General features: G+C 43.3%; 2 protein-coding genes across 2 annotated transcripts; one reads left to right on the top strand and one right to left on the bottom strand.

Annotated features, from left to right (window-relative positions):
• Nucleotides 1-2,580: 2,580 nt before the first annotated feature.
• Nucleotides 2,581-5,764, bottom strand: LOC131908606 (cystatin-14). The gene is made up of 3 exons (XM_059259642.1): nucleotides 5,496-5,764; nucleotides 4,209-4,319; nucleotides 2,581-3,017 (listed from the first exon to the last, which is right to left on the bottom strand). The coding sequence occupies exons 1-3, from the start codon at nucleotides 5,709-5,711 to the stop codon at nucleotides 2,937-2,939; spliced, it is 408 nt and encodes a 135-aa protein (XP_059115625.1). The 5' UTR covers nucleotides 5,712-5,764; the 3' UTR covers nucleotides 2,581-2,936.
• Nucleotides 5,765-18,754: 12,990 nt separating this feature from the next.
• On the top strand, nucleotides 18,755-21,351 carry Cst11 (cystatin 11). Its single transcript, XM_059259641.1, has 3 exons — nucleotides 18,755-18,982; nucleotides 19,699-19,803; nucleotides 21,268-21,351. Exons 1-3 carry the CDS (start codon nucleotides 18,755-18,757, stop codon nucleotides 21,349-21,351), a joined length of 417 nt encoding a protein of 138 aa, XP_059115624.1.
• The last annotated feature ends 233 nt before the right edge of the window (nucleotides 21,352-21,584 follow it).

The following is a 21,584-nucleotide window of genomic DNA, read 5'->3' as shown; positions in this document are numbered from 1 at the left end:
AGAAAGGAACAGGAAGGGCTGTGGACATGATTACAAATGCTTTCCTGCGGCTTCCAGGTGGGAGAAAAATGATCTCACAAGATGGCCTGATGATGGATGTTGTCCTAGTTAGGTTTCTACTGCTGTGATAAAGCAACATGATAAAAATGGATTTGAGGAGGAAAGGGTTTATTTCATCTTATAGCTTGTAATCCATCATCTAGAGAAGTCAGGGCAGGAACTCAAAGCAGGAACCTGGAGAAAGGGACTGACACAGAGGCCATGGGTGAATGCTGCATACTGACTTGCTCCTGGTGGCTTGCTCAGCCTTCTTACACAACTCAGGACTGCCTCACAGGGATGGCACCACCCACGGTGGGCTGGCCCTCCCACATCAATCATTAATCAAGAAACTGTCCTACAGACTTGCCTACAGGCCATCTAATGGAAACATTTTCTCAGCTGAAGTTCCTCTTTCCAGATATCTCTAGCTTGTGTCAAATTGACAAAAAAAAGAAAAAAAAAAACACAACCAAGACTGATGATGATAGTAAGGGGGTCTAAAAATGCAGACATCCTTCCCCCAGTAGCACTTCAAAGCATTCCTGAACCCCTTGGCTTTCCCACCACAGTAGACACAAGCTCCTATATCTTATTAAATCCCCCTCCCTAGTAGCAATCTGATCATAACTTACTGTCCTCTCTCTAATGTCTCCAGATCTGCACAGAAGTCCCTTATCATTGCAGCTTGTGATCTGACTGTTTTCTCCACATCTGGATTTAGCTTGCCAAAGGTTAGCAACTGTCTTATCCCTCCTGAAGGACTGACCCCTGTATTTCTTAACCATTTCTATCTACCTTTGTTTTCTGTTTTTCTTTTAGGTATTTTTGTTACAATCTGCTACCTCTACCCTGTAGTTTTTCCAGATTCAAACAAGAATTAGAGAGGGAGCAATCTGGAGACAGAATCCAGTGTAATCATCTGCGGTCTTGTCTGCTCTCCGGCTTGTACACTCCCACACGTACAATATGTCTCTTGAAGTTCTGTAGCAGCAGGATCCACTCATTTGTTACTTAAGAACGTATGGGGGGGGGCTTGGGAGATGGCTACAGCACTTGCCACGCCAACATAAGAATCTGAATTCAAATCTTCAGAGGCCACGTGAATCCAGTTATGGTCATTTATATCAGCAATCCCCGTGCTCCTACTGCAAGATGGGAAGAAGAGAAAGGACAGTCCCCTGCAGCTCACCAGCCACTTATCCTCGCACACTCACCAGTGAACAACAGAAGATTGCCCATTTCAAAAAAGATTCTAAGTGAGAACCAACACCCAAGGTTGCCCTTGGACCCATACACACGAGCCATGGAACCCACACACCAGCACTTCACACACACACACACACACACACACACACACACACACACACACATCATACATGCAAAGTTTGGGTGGTTTTTTTTTTCATAAAGAAATAAGAATGAGGAATGGAGAGACGGCTCAGTGATTGGGAGTATTTACTGCTTTTCCAAAAGACTGGAGTTTGGTTCCCAGCACCTATGTCAGGAAGCTCTGCCGGCGCTTGTACTCATATGTATATACCCACATACAGACACACACATGCACACACACACATGGACAGACACACACAGACACACATATACATAATTAAAATAATAAAAACTATAATCTTTTTTAAAGTAAGAATGTTTCAATTATGTATTTTTAAAAATATCCTGTCCTACTTGGGTTCACTCTACTATCCTGTATATCATTTGAGATATACAGCGAAATTTTCAAGTATTTCCCTTCTTAGTTTCTAGATAAATTTCACTGCCATCAGAGAACACAATCTAGGTGACATCCATTCTCTGAAATTCATGAAGATGTAAATTATGGGTCAGAACATGCTAAGTTTTGATAAATTATCCACAGGTTCAAAGGTCAGAGTGCATGTTCTGAACTTAGATGATGTTCTGTGTAACACAAATTTGGTTAATAAATTCTCACATTTTGTATATCCTTCGTGATTTTTACTCTGTGGATCTGTCAGCTACTGAGGAAAGCACCTGAAGCTCTCGCATTAGAATCATGTGTTTATTTCTAGCCCTATCAGACAGCCCGTGGTATTCAGGAGGGCAAGACCTCCTATCCTGTCATTTACTCCTGATCCTGAGACAGGTCCCACTGCAGAGTGGACACCACTGTGAGCCTCATTCCTGACACAGAAGCAGTGGGGAGACAGATGACTGCTCCCTGGAAGAGTGGTTTGTATTCCTTCTTTTTCTTTTCCTTCGTCGGTTGTAACGTCACTGTGGTGCCTAAGCTGGTCTCCAGCTTGTGGGTTTCCAAGATCCTCCCCTTCCCTTCCTGTATAGTGCTGGACTACAGGTGGGCATCACTAAGCCTGGCTTCTGCATTCCTTATGAATGCATAGGTAAGGGGCACAGAGAAATGAATGAATGAATGAATGAGTGAATGAGAACACAAATCAATCAGTAGGGTCCATATGTGAGCTGTTTCACATAAACTGAGGAGTCTGATTTACGAAGACATTCATACCTGAGGCAAGGTAATAAAAAAAGACAACTGCAGCCGGGTGGTGGTGGCACATGCTTTTAATCCCAGCACTCGGGAGGCAGAGGCAGGTGAATCTCTATGAGTTCGAGTCCAGCTTGGCCTACGGAGCTAGTTCTGAGACAGCCAGGGCTACACCCACATACACTCATACATACACACACACACACACACACACACACACACACACACACACACAATTGCTTGTCACTGAAGATGGTATCCATGGAAAATAGACAATCCAGAAGACCCTAAGCATTGCTCAGGGGTTCAGAAGATGCTGTAAGATTGCTTCTAATTGCATTGTAGACCTTGGACTACAGATAGTCACACTCTCATGAAGGGATACTACTGTAGGTAGCCAGAGCCCCTCTCCTACTTATATTGGCACACAGGTGCTATTCAGGATGGAGAATCGAGAAAACCAAGGTCGGGCATCTACTTGGAAAACACAGTGCACCTGAAAAAACAATCACAATAAGTAAGTTAGAACATTATAATGAATTAAGATAATACAGCATGCCATAGGATCTCAAGATGCAATTAAATTTTTTTTTCAAAAGTAAAGCTGAAACAGCCATTTTACAGGAGTGGGGACCATAAAGCTCAAATCTCCACTAGCACAATGGCCACAAGTCACAAACTCCTTCTACCTAAGACAAAGTGGTCTTAAAAAAGCACCTGTCTGGGGGCTTCACCCTGAGGCATCCTGTCCTCACAGCTCCCCACTCTCGTTCCACTCTACAACATATGGTGATGGATGAGCTTCTCTATCCCAAGGATCCTGAAAGAACCAAGGGACTACTTGAAAGAAGATCCCATCAGGCACTTTCCAGCTGAACAGCAGCACACACCACTCAAAATGCATCTGCTGCAAGGCCATTAGTTGGAAGGTGAAACCAAACACTAACATAGTCCCCCAAATGGAAGCTATCCTCAAGGTCCCAGATCCCATGGATTACAGGCCATTCAGAACAATGATGTCATTCAGAATCACCCAGACTCTATCAGAAAGTCAGAGTATGCAGATAAATTAAATAGTTCCTAACTCCAAGACATGAGCAAAGGAAGGCTGATGACCACAGGAGGAATTTTGTCTCCTCAAATCCTGATGGCTTCTAAAGGCACAAGTCCAAGACCACGAGGATAGCTCTGTCACAGATGGAAGCCATGTGGGCATCTGCAGCAGAGGGATGCCACAGGCATGGAAGCCAGGCTCTGTCTGCTCAAGATGAGCCCTTCTGTGTGGCTTCTGGTAGGTCAACCACACTCCAGTGCATGACCCCACACTCAAAAATAGATGGATAGCACAAGCTGGACTGAGTGAGTTAATAAAAATAGGACATAAAGTTGGGAAATAAAGGTGGATCTGAGCAAGTTAGGGGAGAACTGAGGAGAGAATATGATCCAAATACATTGTATGAAATTCTCAAAGAATTAACACAGATCTTTTAAGATAAGAATAAAGTAATAAATAAATGAATAAGGGGAGAAGATCGCCCCTTCTGCTTCCAGTGAGGGAGCCCTGAGATGTGCGCTCATTCTGCCTGGATTGCCCCACGCCTTCCCTAAACCTGTCTTGAGCTTTGCTTCATTATCTTTTTATTTCTAAAAGAGCAGTTGTAAATTGGAGATGGTTTTATTATCTAACCTTTTTCTCTCCTGAGCCATGTAGCAATGGGCAATTATGGATGTTTTCATCATGTTTCTTACAAATTGTGCAGCCCATCTCCAAATCCATTAAAAATATCATTGTCCATGTCTGTAGAAAAGAAATTATGCAAATACATCTTATTTTTCATAACATAAATACAAAAACAAGAAGAAAATCAAGTAAACAATGGCTCAATGCCTAGAACATGCATGTGCTTATAAACAGGCATCTTTATGGCACATCCTGTCATTGTATGTCAATAGAAATGTGTCTATGAGAGCCACAAAACATATACCAGTCTTCTTCAAGTATTTCCTGCTAAACTCTGCCACTCTACAGGGGCATGGACGTGTAGGGTATGGTACACTTAGAGGACGACAATCAAATCCTACAGAACAGGCAACCTGCACAGGCTGCAGCCATACATGGCGATGTGACATATCCCAAACATTTACTTGAGCAGCATGGGCCAGATGAAGAAATCAGATTAAGAAATGGGCTGGATTAAATTGCTAAGCAACTCCTTTAACTAGAACAGAAAGCAGACACAATTCCACCTTTGCAGGAGTATGAGGAGCTTGGGGGGTGTATTGCCTTTCACATGAGTGCTGGCAGCACACAAGTGCTCCTTTTAGTGACACAGACTGAAGTGAATGCACAGACACTACCCAGTTTTGAAATCCTCTCAAGATGCTGTGAGAAGTTATTGAGAATGACTGTCATACCCTTAAATAGAGATACATGGAAACTCAGAGAGCACCCAACAGGAACTCCTCTCAGAGAAGAGCACTCATCTCAGTGAACTAACATGGAAATTGCCCAAAAAGCTGACTAAACTAGGCACTTAGGAATCCGTGCAGGTAAAGGTAATATCCACGCTTGCCCAACACACACCAAATACACAACACACTTCAACAAAACATACTATCAGTCTTCACCTACATCTATACTTGACACATACTAAGAACATATTTGCTCCATCACATCACACCACCATGTTCAGTCCCATATGATGAGCTAAGCCTGCATCTCTAGGGCTGTGCAGCAGCTAGAGGAGGTAGAATGTTTGATACCAAAAGCTCCCGGGGCACAGTGCCCAGGGCTAACAACAGCCCAAGACAGAGTCATTTAGGGAATAAGAAAAGCTGTCCTTGGTAAGGGAGGGTCTCCAGACCCATGGCTGTAGAGTATGCTGCAGACCCAGTACTCTCTCATCAGTCCCTGCCAATGCTCCCCCACCCCAGGTCTGTTCATGAAGGAATAATGCTCTGCACATGGACTCACCTTTTTCTGGGCTCTCCCAACTTCCAGCAACCTGTATATGTTCTCTTCTGGGTTATTGTCGTTGAACTGAGCCACAGCAAACTCCACCGATGCCACAAAATAATCTATATCCTTAATAATGTCTACAAATTCTTTGTCAATGATCCACATATGAGTGCCTAGCACAATCAATCCTACAATCAGGGACAGCTTCCACAACATGGCTGTCCTTTGCATCAGCCATGGGCCTGGGGACACAAGGGAAAAGGGATGGAACAGCCACAGTTGGTAACGCCCTTCTCAGCTCAGGATCCCACATAGCCCTGCCCATCAGAGACCTGTGCTCTTGAATGCCTCCTTTTGTGCTTCTGTCTAAGCCCTTATCTCCACTCCTCTGCCTTGTTCCCTTCTCACTACCCCAAGCAGAAGGCAGAGCCGAAGGAGACATTCCAAACCCTGTGGTGACACAAACCCTGAAGTGAGAAGCATCCACAGACATACCCTCTGTATGCATATCTCTGGGCTGTCTCTGCGCTTTGCCAGGACAGGTCCCACTTGTACCGCAGTCTAGCGGCACTATATCAGCCCTGTTTGTTCTTAAACAATGCTAGAAAGGATTCCCAGTGTTGGAGGAACTCCTGAGAAGTCTGGTGAACTCACTCCTGGGAAATGCCTGCAACACACACATGCTACCTACCAAGCTCAAGGTCACTAGTTTGGGGATGTCCATGAGATGCCACCTTCCTGAGTTCCCTGATCCTCTTTGGCTAGCAGCTACATCTGGCTACATTCTCCTGGTGGTCTGTGCTCATTATCAGTTCCCCTGGCTTCTAACCTGCTCTCACATTCTCTGACATCTTTTCTGACCTTTGGGCTGTAATTACTGAACTGCTTAATTCTAACCACAGCTGATTTCAAATCACCTTTTACTTACCAACTTCTAACTCAAGTCAACCATAGTCAGAGAACATCTATTCTATCTTACCTTTCTTTGAGACATATTGAGATTTATTTTGTTTTTATTGTTGACAATACAACCAATATTTCCTGTGCTTTAGGAGAGCACATTTTGTAAACATAGTGTTAAATTTGTACATAGTAAGTCTCTGCTCACTGGACTGTGCAACAACCATAGTTTCAGAGAATCTCTGACCTGGTGTCTAATTCTCGTGCCACATTTGAGATCAGTCACTCCTGAATTCACTAAGACACAGCAGAACACAGTAGAGTTATCACCTGCCACTAGACTATTTTATGCTTTTTTAATAATCTGAATACCATGGTATACATAGAAAAGGAAAATGCCTCCCTGCAACCCAGTCATCCAACCATAAGTAGTTAGTGTAACCTCAGACTCAGGATCAAGGCCCCCAGTCATCATCCATAAGTAGTTAGTTTATCCTCATCAGATTCAGATTCAAGCCCCGCCCCCCAGGCATTCATCCATGAGTGGATGAATGATCCACTTACATCCAAGTGGATCAAAGACTTCAACAAAAATCCAGTTACACTGAACCTGATAAAAGAGAAAGTGGGGAATAGTCTTGAATGCATTGGCACAAGAGACAACTTCTTGAATTTCCTCAGACTCAGAATCAAGACCCCCACAGGCATTTATCTATAAGTGATTAGTATATCCTCATCAGACTCAGGATCAAGATTCAGTGCAGTCATTCATCACTGGAAGAGAGCAAGAATTTTCTTCGTGGTATTTGGCAAAATAACTTTGTGTGTCATGAGAAACTTTGCTAAAAGGGCAAGTGGCTATTAAAAAAAACATAAGTACCAGGTGAGGCTGCTCTTGAGTACGAATGGCTAAAGGATGAATTCTGAGGCTGAAGAGGCTCTCCTTTCCTTACCTGCCCATCTGTCACCTTTGACATGGCTAATGGCTAACAAACCTTTCAATGGACATGTTTTATTCAGGGAGTCTCAAAGTGTCTGAGTGTTTCTATTTAAGAATTCTGGAAGGACTAAGATAGCACCATGTTGAGAAAGAAATCAGGGAAAAAGCACCCTTCACAATAGCCACAAACAATATAAAATATCTTGAGTATCTCTAATTAAGCAAGCGAAAGACCTGTAGGAGAACTTCAAGTCTTTGAAGAAAGAAATTAGAGAAGATGACAGAAAATGGAAAGATCTCCCACGCTCATGGACCTGTAGGATTAACAAAGTAAAACTGGCCATCATACCAAAAGCAATCTACAAATTCAATGAAATCCCCATCAAAATTCCAACACAATTCTTTACAGACCTTGAAATAACAATACTCAACTTCATTTGGAAAAACAAAAACCCAGGATAGCTAAAACAATCCTATATAATAAAAGAACTGCCGAGGGTATCATCATCCCTGATCTCAAGCTCTACTGCAGAGCTACAGTAATAAAAAACAGTATTGTATTGACATAAAAACAGACACATTGATCAATAGAATCAAATCAAAGACCCAGACATAAATCCATATGCCTATGGACATTGATTTTTGACAAAGAAGCCAAAATTATACAATGGAGAAAAGAAAGCATCTTTAACAAATAGCACTGGCATAACTGGATGTCAGCATGTAGAAGAATGCAAATAGATCCATATCTATCACCCTGCACAAAACACAAGTCTAAGTGGATCAAAGACTTCAACATAAATCCAGTTACACTGAACCTGATAAGAAAGTAGGAAATAGCCTTGAATGTATTAACTCAGGAGACTACTTCCTGAATATAACACCAGTAACAAGACACTAGGATAGCAATTAATAACTGGGACCTCATGAAACTAAAAACTTTCTGTAAGACAAAGAACACCATCAGCAGGCCAAAATGGCAGCCTAAAGAATAAGAAAATATCTTCACCAACCTCACATCTGACGGAGGGCTAATTTCCAAAATATATAAAGAACTTAAGAAGCTAAACATAAAAAAAACAAATAAATGAAAGAAAAATGGGGTACAGACCTTGTGGTAGCTTGAATGTAATTGGCCCCCATAATCTCACAGGGAGTGGCACTACTAGGTTTTGTTGGTTTTGCTGAAGTGGGTATGGCCTTGTTGGAGGAAGTGTGTCACTGTGGGGGTGAGGTTTCCTATGCTCAGGATACAGCTGAGTGTCTTAGTCAATTTCCTGTTGCCTGAAAGATATAGAACTCTCAGCTACTACTCCAGCACCATGTCTGCCTGCATGCTGCCATGCTCCCCATCATGATGATAATGGATTGAACTTCTAAAATTGTAGGTGAGCCACTTCTAATTAAATGTTTTCTTTGTAAGAGTTGCTGTGATCATGGTGTCTCTTCACAGAAATAGAAACCCTAACTAATACAAACCTAAACAGAGAATTCTCAATAGAAGAATTTCAAATGGCAGAGAAACACTTAAAGAAATGTTCAAAGCCAGGCGGTAGTGATGCATGCCTTTAATCCCAGCACTTGGGAGGCAGAGCCAGGCAGATCTCTGTGAGTTTGAGGCCAGCCTGGTCTACAGAGTGAGATCCAGGACGGATACCAAAACTACACAGAGAAACCCTGTCTCAAAAACAGCAAATAAATATTAAATAAATAAATAATAAAGAGAGAAAGAAAGAAAGAAAGAAAGAAAGAAAGAAAGAAAGAAAGAAAGAAAGAAAGAAAGGAAGGGAGAGAGAGAGAGAGAGAGAGAGAGAGAGAGAGAGAGAGAGAGAGAGAAGAAATGTTTAAAATCCTTAGCCATCAGGGAAATGCAACTCTGAGATTCCATCTTACACCTGTCAGAATGGCTAAGATCAAAAATACAAATGACAGCTTATGCTGGAGAGATATGGAGCAAGGAGAACACTCCTCCATTGCTGGTGGGAATGCAAACTTGTGCAGTCACTTTGGAAATCAATAGGGCGGTTTCTCAGAAAACTGTTATCATTCTACCTCAAGACCCAGGCATATGGCTCTTGGGCATATACACAAAAGATGCTCAATCTAACTCAAAGGACTCTTGCTCAACTATGTTCATAGCAGCTTTATTTGTAATAACGAGAATCTAGAAACAACCTAGATGCTCCTCAGCCGAAGAATGGATAAAAAAAAAATGTGTTGCATTTACACAATGGAGTATTACTCAGCTGTTAAAAACAATGACATCATGAAATTTGAAGGCAAATGGATGAAACCAGAAGAAAAATCATCCTGAGTAAGGTAACTCAGACCCAGAAAGACAAATATGGTATACACTACTCATAAGTGGATATTAATTGTAAAGTAAAGAATAACCATGCTACAATCCACAGACATAGGCTAGATAACAAGGAGGGCCCAAGGGAGGATTCATGGATCCCCCTTGGAAGAGGAAATAGAAGAAATCTCCCTGGGTGGACTGGGTGGGTGGGGATGGGAACTTGAAGGATTGTGTTGAGGGGTGGGTGGAGGAAGAGAGTACTGAAAGAGATGACTGGAAAAAGGAGGGGGACTTTTCAGGGTCAGGTAGAAAACTGATGCCAGGGAAACTCCCACAAAACTACAAGGAAGACCCCAGCTAAGGCTCCTGGCAATAGTGGATACACAGCCTGAACTGGCCATCTCCTGTGATCAGATTGGTAACTATCCCAATTGTCATCAGAGAGCCTTCATCCAATAACTGATGGAAACAGATGCAGAGACCCACAGCCAAACATTAGGCCAAGCTCAAGGAATCCTGCTGAATGGAGGGAGGAAAGATTGTAGGAGGCAGAGGGGTCAAAGACATCACAAAAAAACCCACAGAAACAACTAACTTGACTCATAGAAACTCACAGAGTCTGAGCCAACAACCAGAAAGCATGCATGGAACTGACCTAGGCCCTCTGCATAAATGTGACAGTTGTGTAGCTTGGTTTATTTGTGAGACTCCCAACAATGAGAACAGGGGCTGTCCCTAATGCTTCGGCTGGTTCTTGGAACCTATTCCTCATATTGGTTTGCCTTGCCCAGCCTAAATACAAGGAGAAGTGCTTTGACCTACTGCAACTTGATAGGCCATGCTTGTTGATACCCATGGGAGGCGTGCCCCTTTCTGAACAGAAACAGAGGGGTAGATTGAGGTAGGCAGAGGAGAAATGGTGGGAGGGAGTGGGAACTGCAGTTGGGATGTAAAATAAATTAATTAATTAAATTAAAAACTTATTTAGATTAAAAAAAGATAGTAATATGTACCTATCAAACAGAGGAGATTCCCATTATCAGGCTTGCTTAGGACTCAGATTGGAGTACCAAGTCCTTGAAGGCCCACTGGAAAGCAGAGCCTGGGCCTAGCCTCTAGCCTGTGTGAAAGCACATACTCAGAACAGAGAGGCCTGGATTGGCCTCTGTCACAGCATATTCTTATACATTGATGCCATTCCCATATGCAAATCAGAAAAACACATATTAGAATACTCTTCCATGGTATTAAGGTTATGAAGATCAAGGAAATGAGTAAGGAATCATTTCTGACAGGAGAAGATCGGTGTAGCTGGTGATTCTGTCATTTAGAAAGAACACTTGCTGTGAGTTCCCTTCCAGGTGCCCATTCCTAAAAGACCCAGATCATACTTTCAGGACTCCACAATTAGCTGAGCTAAGGCTATGTGCTGCTCCTGGATTCCTGATGAAATCTGAGGATAGTGAGGGGGTACTTCTGGTGTCTTCCCTGGAGTGCACTGGTTGCACTGGGTTATGGAGAAGATCACACCTGTTTGCAGGAATTAATAGTAAGTTGGGGAGTTCTTTCTCTGATGTTTCGGAGGGAAAAGCTCTTTGCACTGTAAAGTAACGTTATTACAGTTTGAAATTCTTTTAAAATAAAACTTTTTTTAAAAAAACCTCGGCCATGCCAAGATACATCAGAACATTCGGCATGTAGGGACAGATGAAAGTGGGGACACATGAACTGTCTGAGTGGTAAATGCAGCGTTAAGCGTGTCCCTGATGCAGTGCTATGGCCACACTCTTGTGGTTTCAGCAATGGGAAAGTATTTTACTTCTTCAGAGGAAGGATCACATGCTACTGTGGCTAGGAGTCTTCTAGGTCCAAGGTCACCCACCTCTTGGTAGAGGAATTGGCTGAGACACAGAGAGACAGGGCAACAGTGTTGCTCAACTCAAGTCCCCCAAGGTCATCAGAAGGAAACGTTGGCATAGCTCCAGGCTGTCCTCACTGAGGCAGATGAAGGTTCAGTGGTGTGTCAACAGTGGGTGCTGGAGGTGCCAGGAGAGTGACAGGCAAAGACACCTTCTTCAGTGTGTTCATAAGCAGGTGAGTGCTGTACATACCTAGGATTCTACTCCACTGGGGAGCTCAAGGCGTGAGGAACCTGTCTCACAGGGAGGGTACAAAGACTAGGTTGAGGCTCCTGCCTTTCACATGCACCCTAGATGTATTAATGTGTGTGTGTGTGTGTGTGTGTGTGTGTGTGTGTGTGTGTAAGTGGGTGCAGTGGAGAGAAATGTAAGGAGTTGGAGTGGGGAGGGTATAAACAATGTAAACGAATACTCTTGTATGAAATTCTCAAAAAAATTTTTTTTAATTAAAAAAATTGTCTGCCCCTTTGGCCTATCTGATTTGTGGGAAAACTTACCCTGTGATTAGAAAAAGTATCAAACAAACCATAAGGGGTGGCCTTATGGAGCATGCTAATTACTCAAATTAACCTAACAAATCTCATCTCCCTTCAAGGCTGAAGGTGCAGAGAGTGACTGGGACATCTTATACAAGCTTTTACACAGTCTTGTTCCAGTTCTTTAAAGGAGCCTCAACATCGGCAGTCACTGGCTTCGGAGGTCAGCTAAGCCTCACAGACAGTTCACCCACGATGAAGTCATCCCCTCCCCAAGCAGGAACAATCATCTCCAGAGGATCATATTGTCCCCTCAAGCAAGAGGACTTCTCTCATCTACCTTGTAGAGCCAGAAACTGAGATAAGTTTCAATCAGATCTCATCTTGATTAAACTGCTTAATTACATGTCCCTCATGCCCCTCCCCCAACTCCAAGTTTTTCGTGTGTTTAAGTTCATGTCAGTACCCTAAAGAAGAGCTGAAAGGCTTAATTCCCATCTTTCCAATATGGCCATTTTAATTAAAATCCTTTCTTGCCCTTTTTCCATCACTCTGGTCTGCTTTTTCTAGGGCAAATGGGTGAGCTCAATGTGCTGGACTCCCCTGGGATTCCAGGCCTAGGATTCTGGTTATGGGAGGAGCTAAGGAAAGAGGCTTTAGCATGCTGTACTGTGTGGGCTTTCAGCAGCATTACAAGGCCTTCAAAAGGAATAGAGGGATAAACTCCACCCAGCCGGACTGGCCTCTAGGACAGTAGGCACAGATCCAAAGAGCCCTGCAAAAGCTGTGACATGGAAGCAACACTGACACCTCAACCCACAGCGGGTTCAGAATCCAGCTGTGATCAACCACCTATTGAAAAACATATCATTGTTCCCTCGGATAATCTTCAAAATGTCCAAAATGCCATTCCAAATTATTCTATATTTGAAAAAGCAAGAAAATTTCAACTCAAAATGTCTTATTGTTAACACTGTACTCCCACAGAAGAGCACAAATCACTCCTCATAATCATATTCTTTCTATTAAAATTAAATATTCTGAGAACCATTAAAATGAGTGAAGATGTTTTCTGTTGCCGCATACTTAGTGCCTTAAAACAAATCAAATGTATCAAATGGAAGGCAGAGTCTAACATGGCTTTCACTGGACTAAAATCAAACGTCAGCAGGGCTGTGTTCCTCCTAAAGATGCCAGTGAGAGTCCTTCTTTTTTCAGCTTCTAGGGCCACCAGTACTTCTTGTCTTTTGGCACTTTCTTCCATAGGGAGAATCCTCTTGTGCTTCCATGTTCTTCTTGTGGCTCTCTGGCTGTTTGCCCTCTCCCCGTTCCTACAGGGACTGCTGTCACTCTGTTGGGTCTACCCAGATTACCCAAGGAGATCTCTCTCTACCAAGGTTTTACTCACACATGCAAATATCTTCTTGCCATGTAAATCTAGCCTTGGGATCTAAATGAAGATGAAGGACATGGTGCCATATCATTTGATTGTTTTTACATGCACTATACTGCTTATTTTTCTTGTTACTGTGATGAAATACACAGCAAACATAACTTAAGGTAGGAAAGCTTTACTGGGGCTCATGGTTTGAGAGAACAGTCCAATATGGCAGGGAAGGCATGGTGGTAGGAGCAGGGGGCAGCTGGTCATACTGGGTCTGCAGTCAGAAACAGAGAGAAATAAATACCAAGGCTTCACTGGCTTTCTCCTTTTTATTCAGTCAGGGTTTCCAGTACAATGGTACCATCCACATTCAGGGTGAGTTTTCCTTCCTCAGTTAAATCTTTCTGGAAATACTCCCATGTACATACGGTTTCCACAGTGGTTCTATCCGCAATCAACTTAACAGGGAAAGTTACTCATCACATGGACCTTACTTAGCTCAGGCCTCAATGTAAGAAATAACCCACCCAGATCAGCAGGACCACTTGCCTGATCACCAATAATAAGCAGAATATATATATATGTATGTATATATATAGTCTTTTTATGTCTTCTGAAAAGTATTAAAAACATGAAGTAAATAAGTATAATTCTCAGTATGACACAAATTTAATTCTCTGTGAACTGGTATATTTAGAATTAATCTCAACTCAAAATACCAACAAGAAGTGACAAGCTAAATTAATTTTTAAAATGCTGGGAAAGTTAAATACAAAGGAGAGCCTGTAAATGCTTGAAGAAGAAAACATGCTACAGACCGTAAAGATTGGTGGAGCCAACTAGCTATGCAAGTTCTTGAACCTCATTCCAAGGACTCTAGCCAGAGTCAGGCTAAAGAAGGGGACAAGAGAAGAATAGATAAGCACTCCCTGAGAGTGGGGCAGAAATGAAGTCTCAAAATGAGTCACTCACTCAAGGAATGTGGCTCTAGATCAAGATGAGCTTCAAGTCAGTGGATTTAAAAAATTATTGCTTCAACAAATGTGGATAATACAACTAGATAGCCTAACAGCTCTAAGTAGATGATAGATAGATAGATAGATAGATAGATAGATAGATAGATAGATGACAGGTAGATAGATAGATAGATAGCCAGGTGGTAGTGGGGCACACCTTTAATCCCAGCAGATCTCTGTGAGTTTGAGACCAGCCTGGGCTACAGAGTTAGATCCAGGACAGGCACCAAAACTACACGGAGAAACTTATCTTGAAAAATAAAAAGATAGATAGATACATAGATAGATAGATAGATAGATAGATAGATAGATAGATAGATGATAGATAGATAGATAGATAGATAGATAGATAGATAGATAGATAGATAGATAGATAGGCATCTCCTAAATAGACAGTGTTAGATAGACAGGTAGACAGACAGATTTAGATAGACAGATATCTACCTGAGAGGCAGATAGACATGAGCTACAGGGGGTAGGGTGTGAGATAGAGACAGAGAAAAAGATTTCCAGCTTATGCTTTCCAAATGGTATCAATGGTAAAAGGAACACTTCTAAACACCACACGACAGTCAGGACAGCCACCCATGGCTGGTCTATTAACCTCCAGTGTGGCACCTAGGGAGTCCTAGCTGTTCTAGGAGAAGGAGTTAGACTTCCTGCCAGTGTGGGTGTTTGGTGGGGCTCAGCTGCTAAGGAATCTGTTTGTCTTCAAGGCTGAGAGGTAAGAATCTGGTATATTTGTTTCAAAATTAGTACAAATACATATGAGGAACTTGGGACAACCAGCAGAGTTTGTGGAAAGGGTGTTCTTGTGTACCACTGACAGGGTCTAAACCAGGAAATACAAACAGATCTATAAACAGAGTCATGCCTGAACAGAAGCGCTGTACAAGATTATCCTTCAAGTGGAACTTCCACTATCTTCATTAGATCAGCTATGTCCCCTTAGAAAAGATCATCACGACTATGCCTTGTTGACTATTGCCCTTCTCTCTTAGAAGGAGGGGAGAAGAGGGCTGTGGGATATAGCCAGGCTGGCCTCGAACTCACAGAGAGCCATCTGCTGTGCCTCCTGAGTGCTAGAATTAAAATGTATACCACCATGCCCTACTATGGCTGCTGCCTTTCTTGTTGGCAATCAGAGAACTTAAAAACACACCAGGGCTGAAGGCTGTGTGAGAAGTTTTACATATCAACTAGTTGAACCCCTGCACATTCATCTACCTAAAGCAACAGTAGGTAACCAGCAGATCAACCCCAAGATTGTAGCTTCAGACGTTGGACAATCCCCTGTAACCTTGAAAATAAATATTCTATCGAATGTAACAACAGTCTTTGTTATTTATGAAAACAGGTATAAAGCTGGGTGCCAGAGAACTCAAGCTTTTCATAGTAGGTGGAAAAGCCACCTGCATTTCTTGCTGATGTCTAGAAAGTGAAAGGGCCAGAGGTTGGAGAACAGGTGAGCATGAAATGGTCTCTGGCTCCTTCTTTCCATCCAAGTACACTTCTTGGATGAGCAGACATCCAAGAATGGGCTGCGTTGAAGTCATCCTAGAGTGTGAGAGACATCAAAAGGGGCCCACAAATCCCAGTCCAAAAAAAAAAAAAGAGGAGTCTCAGAATGAAAGAGTAAGCCCAAACAGAAGAAGAGACATCATCTCTACTTCTGTGACAGACAGAGCAATGTCCTGACCCATGCTGCCTCAGTCCAAGATTGCAAACCTGTGAATGCACTGCTTCCAGGTAAAAGAGACTTTGGAGCTATAGAGAAGGGGTCTTGAGACGGTGGATCACCTCAGTGACTGGGTAGATACCATGCAATCACAAGGGTCCTTGAGAGAGAGATGCAGAGTCATGGGAGAAGTAATGAGGGAATTGGAGGTTGGAGATCTGGCTATTAGGAGATGGTAAACTTACCTTGCTGTATGCTGTTGTTTCTGGTAACTTGAGAGATAGATCATCATAGGAAGCTCATCCAGCAGCCAGGAGCACAGCAGAGGAGTGGATCTTAGCAGTGAGGGTGGAGAAGAACTGGGAGGGCACCCCAAGGATGTCAGATTTGCATTTCTGCCAAGGCCAAGGGTACTAGAGCTAGAGTCAAATAGCAACTTTCTAGTCCCCACTTATTTCTCTCCTAGTCCTGGAAACAGAAAGGTCTTGAAAACCATGGCTGAGGTGGGGGACACAGAAGAGAAGTAGTGCTTGTGATAAGGAAGAGAAGCCATCACCTCTGCAGATGTAGACCCACAGAGGGAAGAAATACAGTGTGTGATTTGGACTTTAAATGTCCCCTGAGGGCTTATGTGTGGTCCCAGCCTGTGGAGCTACTGGGAGGTTATAAAGCCCTTAAGTGGTACAATCAGTAGAAGTTGGGTCACAGGAAGCAGGTCCTAGGAGGGGAGATTGGAACCCAGCCCCTTCCTGTCTGTCTTACTCTGCTTCTCATCTGCCATGCAATAAGCAAACTCCTCCACCAGGCATTCTCAGCATGACATCAACCTTGTCACTGATCCCTCTGGCTAATTAAGCAAGCAGACCCAAATCCCAGACAGATCTCTTCTGAAACACTACCAGCTATAATGACAGCAGGAGCAATGGATGAAGTCCTACCTTCCACTTCCGTTCTCTCCTACTTTGGAAGTGCTCTCAGTGGTGAAGACATCAAGTAGGTATGGGGATGTGATGGTGCAAGTCTTAGACCTCAGACCCTTCCCTATGAGGACTCCCACCCAATGGGGCCTCAGATGTGGTAGCAGTGATATGTGACTGAGAAAGGCATCTTGGTGTCAGCTCTGCTCCTAGTTTTGGGAACCAATGACTTTATTGGAATTATCTTCAGAAATATGGGTGAGGGCTTATTTATAGAAGCATGAGTGACTTAAAGGGAACTCTGTTCCTGAAAAATCCCACTCCAGAATGGGCAATGGCTCATGAAACTCTTTGAGCTGCTTGAGCAACTTGCAGACAACTAGGCTGGAGAGGATCATCGCCCCAGAAGTTACTGCTTATATAACCTCAGGAAAGTACTTCAAGAACTTTCCTGAGACCTCCAAATTTGTATTACTTCCTTAGTCTCAATGAGCCTCCCTCATTAAGAAGAGGATCCTCCAATTTATAGGAAATGGCTACACAATGGCCAGTGGGAAGATGTACTTAGGGTAGGAATGGAGGTGCATGTGTCTGTATGCCGATTCATAATTCAGTCTGAATACATACTTAGAGCAGAGGTGTGGCTACATATGTTTGCATGTTTGTGCATGTCAGCATGAGTGCAGGTATATGCACTCACACCTCTGTTCTAGGATCTTTCACTACTTGTCTTGATATTGTATCCTTATGAGCAATATCCTACAGTAATGGTTCTCAACCTTTCTAATGCTATAACTTTTCAAAACAGTTCCTCATGTTGTAGTGACTTCCAATCATAAATGTATTTTTGCTACTTTATGACTGTAATTTTGCTACTGTTATGAACTGCAATGTAAGTGTTTTTGGAGATAGAGGTTTGCCAAGGGGATCACAACCCACAGGTTGAGAACCATTGTCCTGTAGGCTTACTCCAAACATCTTGTGAGCTGGCATCACACAGATGGCTGTATCCTGCCAGCCTCCATGCCTTTGACTTTGCCTTTCCATACCAAGCTGGAGCTCCTGTGGGGTCTTATCTTTCTGAAACCCAACTTGTCAGGCAGGAAACTCTTGCCATCCCCTCCTTCAACTTCCTGCTCACCCCTAAAACATGGAGTCGGCCACTCAAATGTCACTAGCTTTCCAAAGTGAGGTTCTCCAGGTCCTTGCTTCTCTCTCTCCTCCTAGTCCCTCTGCTCTTTAGACATATTGCCTAGAACCAGTGTCCAAGAACCAGGTCAAGGAGAGGGCTTCCTCAAAACCCAGCTCCTCCTCGTGAGCTTCTCCTTCCCATCATCCTTCTGGTTAGGCTATACTTCCTGAGACCCAATACCCTTCGTATGTCCTCCATTGCCTATCCCTGAAGTGTTCTTTGGCCCCTCATGACATAAGGTCAGTGGAAAGAGGCCTCTGTCCACAGAAGTGTATGTTGCTGAAGGAGAAGCCCCCACAAAATATAAGTGTGTGTGTGTGTGTGTGTGTGTGTGTGTGTGTGTGTGTAATGAACTATGCAAAAAGAATGAGAGTAGACGTGAGTTTGCCAGTCATTGCAAAGTGTCCCTAGAGTAGGCAGATGGGAGGAGAAAGATAGAGCTGTGGGTGTCGCTGCATGTTGCCCTTAAGTCTGACTCAGGACAGCTGTGGTCAGTACGACCCAATAGATGAAGACGAGGGGGAAGCTCTTCCCAATATTCTCCAGATGAATGATGATGGCCAGACCTTGGAAGGCACCACGGGTCCTGTTAGCCATTCTGGTGGCCCTGGTGGCCTTCAGCTATCAAGAAAAGAGGAAGACATTTATAGTTGTCCACGAAGTAAGTGCAATAGAAGTTTCTGTCCCAGGCACATTGGAGTATGTCACAGAAACATACAACAAAGAAAGTGATGACTTGTACAACTTCAGGATCGTTCGCATCCTGAAGATTGAGAAGCAGGTGAGTACGTGGCTTCCCTGTCTCTCCTCCACAGTGGGACCCAGTGCTCTGGTAAAACCCCAGGCGTTTGTTTGGATAGGATCTCACTAGACAGACTAAGTCAGCCTCAACCTCATAGCCTTTTGCCTCCGTCTCCCCAGTACTATAATTACAGGTATATGCTACCATTCCCAACTGAAAGTGGGAATAAGAGAAATGTACATTTGCTAAAGTGAATGAATCTGTTGTTTCCATGATAACCAACAAGTTACATACCCAGGTCCAACTGTCCTGGTCGGGTGCCTTTTAAAGCAGTGCTATTGGAACCATCTGTGCTGTGTCCATCTGGGGCTGCCATGCTGCCGGGGTCAGTCTGTAAAGTTACGACACAGAAGCCATGGCCTACAGAGATTAACCTGTTTACTATCTAACCATTCTCAGAAAACTTGTACACAATTCTGCCTGGAACTATTAGCCTTTTCAATGCTGTCCAAAAGATGAGAAAGATAGGTTTTCTGGCAGTCTTGGTGAGATTTCAGTGTCTTCTGGTAGTCTTGGTGCTATCCCAATGAGTGACTAAAAGAGGCCTGGAGTCCAGGAGGAAGGAGAGCAAGGATCCTACAATTGTGCAAGACTGGGCCCTTGCCGTTGAGCATGGTGTAGAGCTGTCCCCTCATCTAGAAGCCACAATGGGGAGAAGAGGCCATCCTTCATTTCCCTTCCCTCACTACCCACAGATGACAGACCACATGGAGTTACACTTCAGAGTGGAGATGCGGAGGACCACCTGCTTCAAGACAGAGACGAGCACCTGTGATGTCCAGAAAGGGGAACTTTACAAGGTGCTAGGCAAGCTCATTCACACAAAGCCGTTTTTCATGGGTTTTTCTGTGGTTTTAGCATAAGGGAAGGCAGACTTATTTGGGATCTATTCAAGTTTGTTTGGAAAAAATCTTATGAGCGATATTTCCTCTTTCAAAGAGGAAATTAGAGATGGAAAAAGCAGGGCCATCATTTGTTGGTGCTGGAGGAATCACAAGAAGGAGGAAGGGGTCCAAAGGGAGCAGTTTTGTAGCTGAACTACAGAAGGACACCCCAGGCCAAGAGAAGCAGTTAATTATTAACCATATTTTAGCAGGAAGTGGGAAAATGCATTTAAAAATAATTTAACTGGTGTACGGTGGACTAAGAAAAACAAGTCTGTGTGGGTGGCCTGCTGAGGGACATGCTGAGTGGTCTTTGGCCCCAAAGGCACCTCAATCCCCTGCAGAATTCATTCTGACCCAGCAGGAGGCTGGCCAGATGCTGCACAACATCATCACCACTTCTGTGTGCATAGTCAGGGTGTGTCCAGCACATACTCTTTGGCTATGAGTCCTCACAGCCCTGTAACCATCTCTTAACTTTCCCCAGATGAATCTGAGCAAGGATGGCTGTATGTCCCTCTTTGTCTGGCATCATCCTGGTTGATGTCTAAGTTTTTAATGTAATCATTAATAGCCTCACCTTTTGCTTATAACATGTTCTTGTTCAGTTCATAAACTATACGTTAAACCCAGTAATAAGGACTTGGAAGTTCTCAACACACAAATGTGTCCTTTCCTGGGCCCCCTCTTCATATTAGGATATAAAATTTTATGGGCATAGAATCTGAGTGAATGAAAGGAAGGACAGATAGATAAAAGGAAGGAATAGGTGGGAGGATGGAACGATAAATAGGTGGATGAATGGAACTAGAAGGGTAGATTGTGAGTGGGTGTGTGGATAGATAAGTAGACAAAAGGAAGGGAGAAAGAAAGGAAAGGAGGGAGGGAGAGAGGAAAGATATTATAAAAGAGAATGGAGGAATGGAGAGAAGAAGGGAGATGTGGTTCCAGTAGAAGCCCAGGAAGAGAAAATATGATAAACACCACATGAGTGAAAATGATGAGAACCAGTAATTCCCACAGTGAGTATGAGCTGGACCTTCTATTACTACTCTAAACCTGACCACAGACAGGACAGTCTCCAGAAGAATCACAACAGTGTTTTTGTCGCATAAATGAAATCACATAAAAACCAGGATTTGGGCTGAGGGGAGCAATGAGGCAGTGCGGTTTCTCTGGCCTCGTGTTTGAGGTTCTCTTCCTTCTCACTTTGCATTTTAGCTCTTTTTCTTGTTTTTATAGAGTCTGACTATGCACACCACTTGAACTCTCTGTAAACGTCCGGACCTCAGATTCCCAATTCCTGCCATTGCAGAGCACTGCCATGCCTGCCTCTTGTTCATCTTTTAAAATATGCATTTTGGTTTTTTGTTGTTTTAGCAAATCCAGTGCTACTTCTCAGTGTATGCCATACCCACGTTTGAAATATACAAAATTCTCAAGAAAAACTGTACCGATAGCTGAGTGTCTTGGAGCACATGCTGTGTCCACCAAGTTTCAGGTCACCCTGCAATCAACAGTAATCCTCAATTCACACAATAAAGATGGTAGCCTGTTCTATTCAAGGTCTTCATGTGTGACTCCATTTTTCCCCATAAATTCTTCAGCTGTAATAACAAAATGTGGAGGCCCACTAGGGGGAACCACTGAGGGACAAAGATGGTTTCTGAACCCATTGTTTATACCCTTGTGATAGT

Source organism: Peromyscus eremicus, chromosome 4, assembly GCF_949786415.1.
Source record: "Peromyscus eremicus chromosome 4, PerEre_H2_v1, whole genome shotgun sequence".
In the NCBI taxonomy this organism is placed as follows: domain Eukaryota; kingdom Metazoa; phylum Chordata; class Mammalia; order Rodentia; family Cricetidae; genus Peromyscus; species Peromyscus eremicus.
The sequence above is the reverse complement of the archived record's forward strand: the minus strand, read 5'-3'. Positions and strand labels throughout refer to the sequence as shown.

Bases quoted from the DNA above. Each gene is read 5' to 3' on its own strand.
- Cst11 (XM_059259641.1), top strand. From the start codon at position 18,755: ATGATGGCCAGACCTTGGAAGGCACCACGGGTCCTGTTAGCCATTCTG. The intron at 18,983-19,698 runs GTGAGTACGTGG...CACTACCCACAG, and splicing joins TCCTGAAGATTGAGAAGCAG to ATGACAGACCACATGGAGTT. The intron at 19,804-21,267 runs GTGCTAGGCAAG...TTGTTGTTTTAG, and splicing joins AGAAAGGGGAACTTTACAAG to CAAATCCAGTGCTACTTCTC.
- LOC131908606 (XM_059259642.1), bottom strand. From the start codon at position 5,711: ATGCAAAGGACAGCCATGTTGTGGAAGCTGTCCCTGATTGTAGGATTG. The intron at 4,320-5,495 runs GTGAGTCCATGT...TCTTTTCTACAG, and splicing joins TTGGGAGAGCCCAGAAAAAG to ACATGGACAATGATATTTTT. The intron at 3,018-4,208 runs GTTAGATAATAA...TTGTTTTTTCAG, and splicing joins ATGGCTCAGGAGAGAAAAAG to GTGCACTGTGTTTTCCAAGT.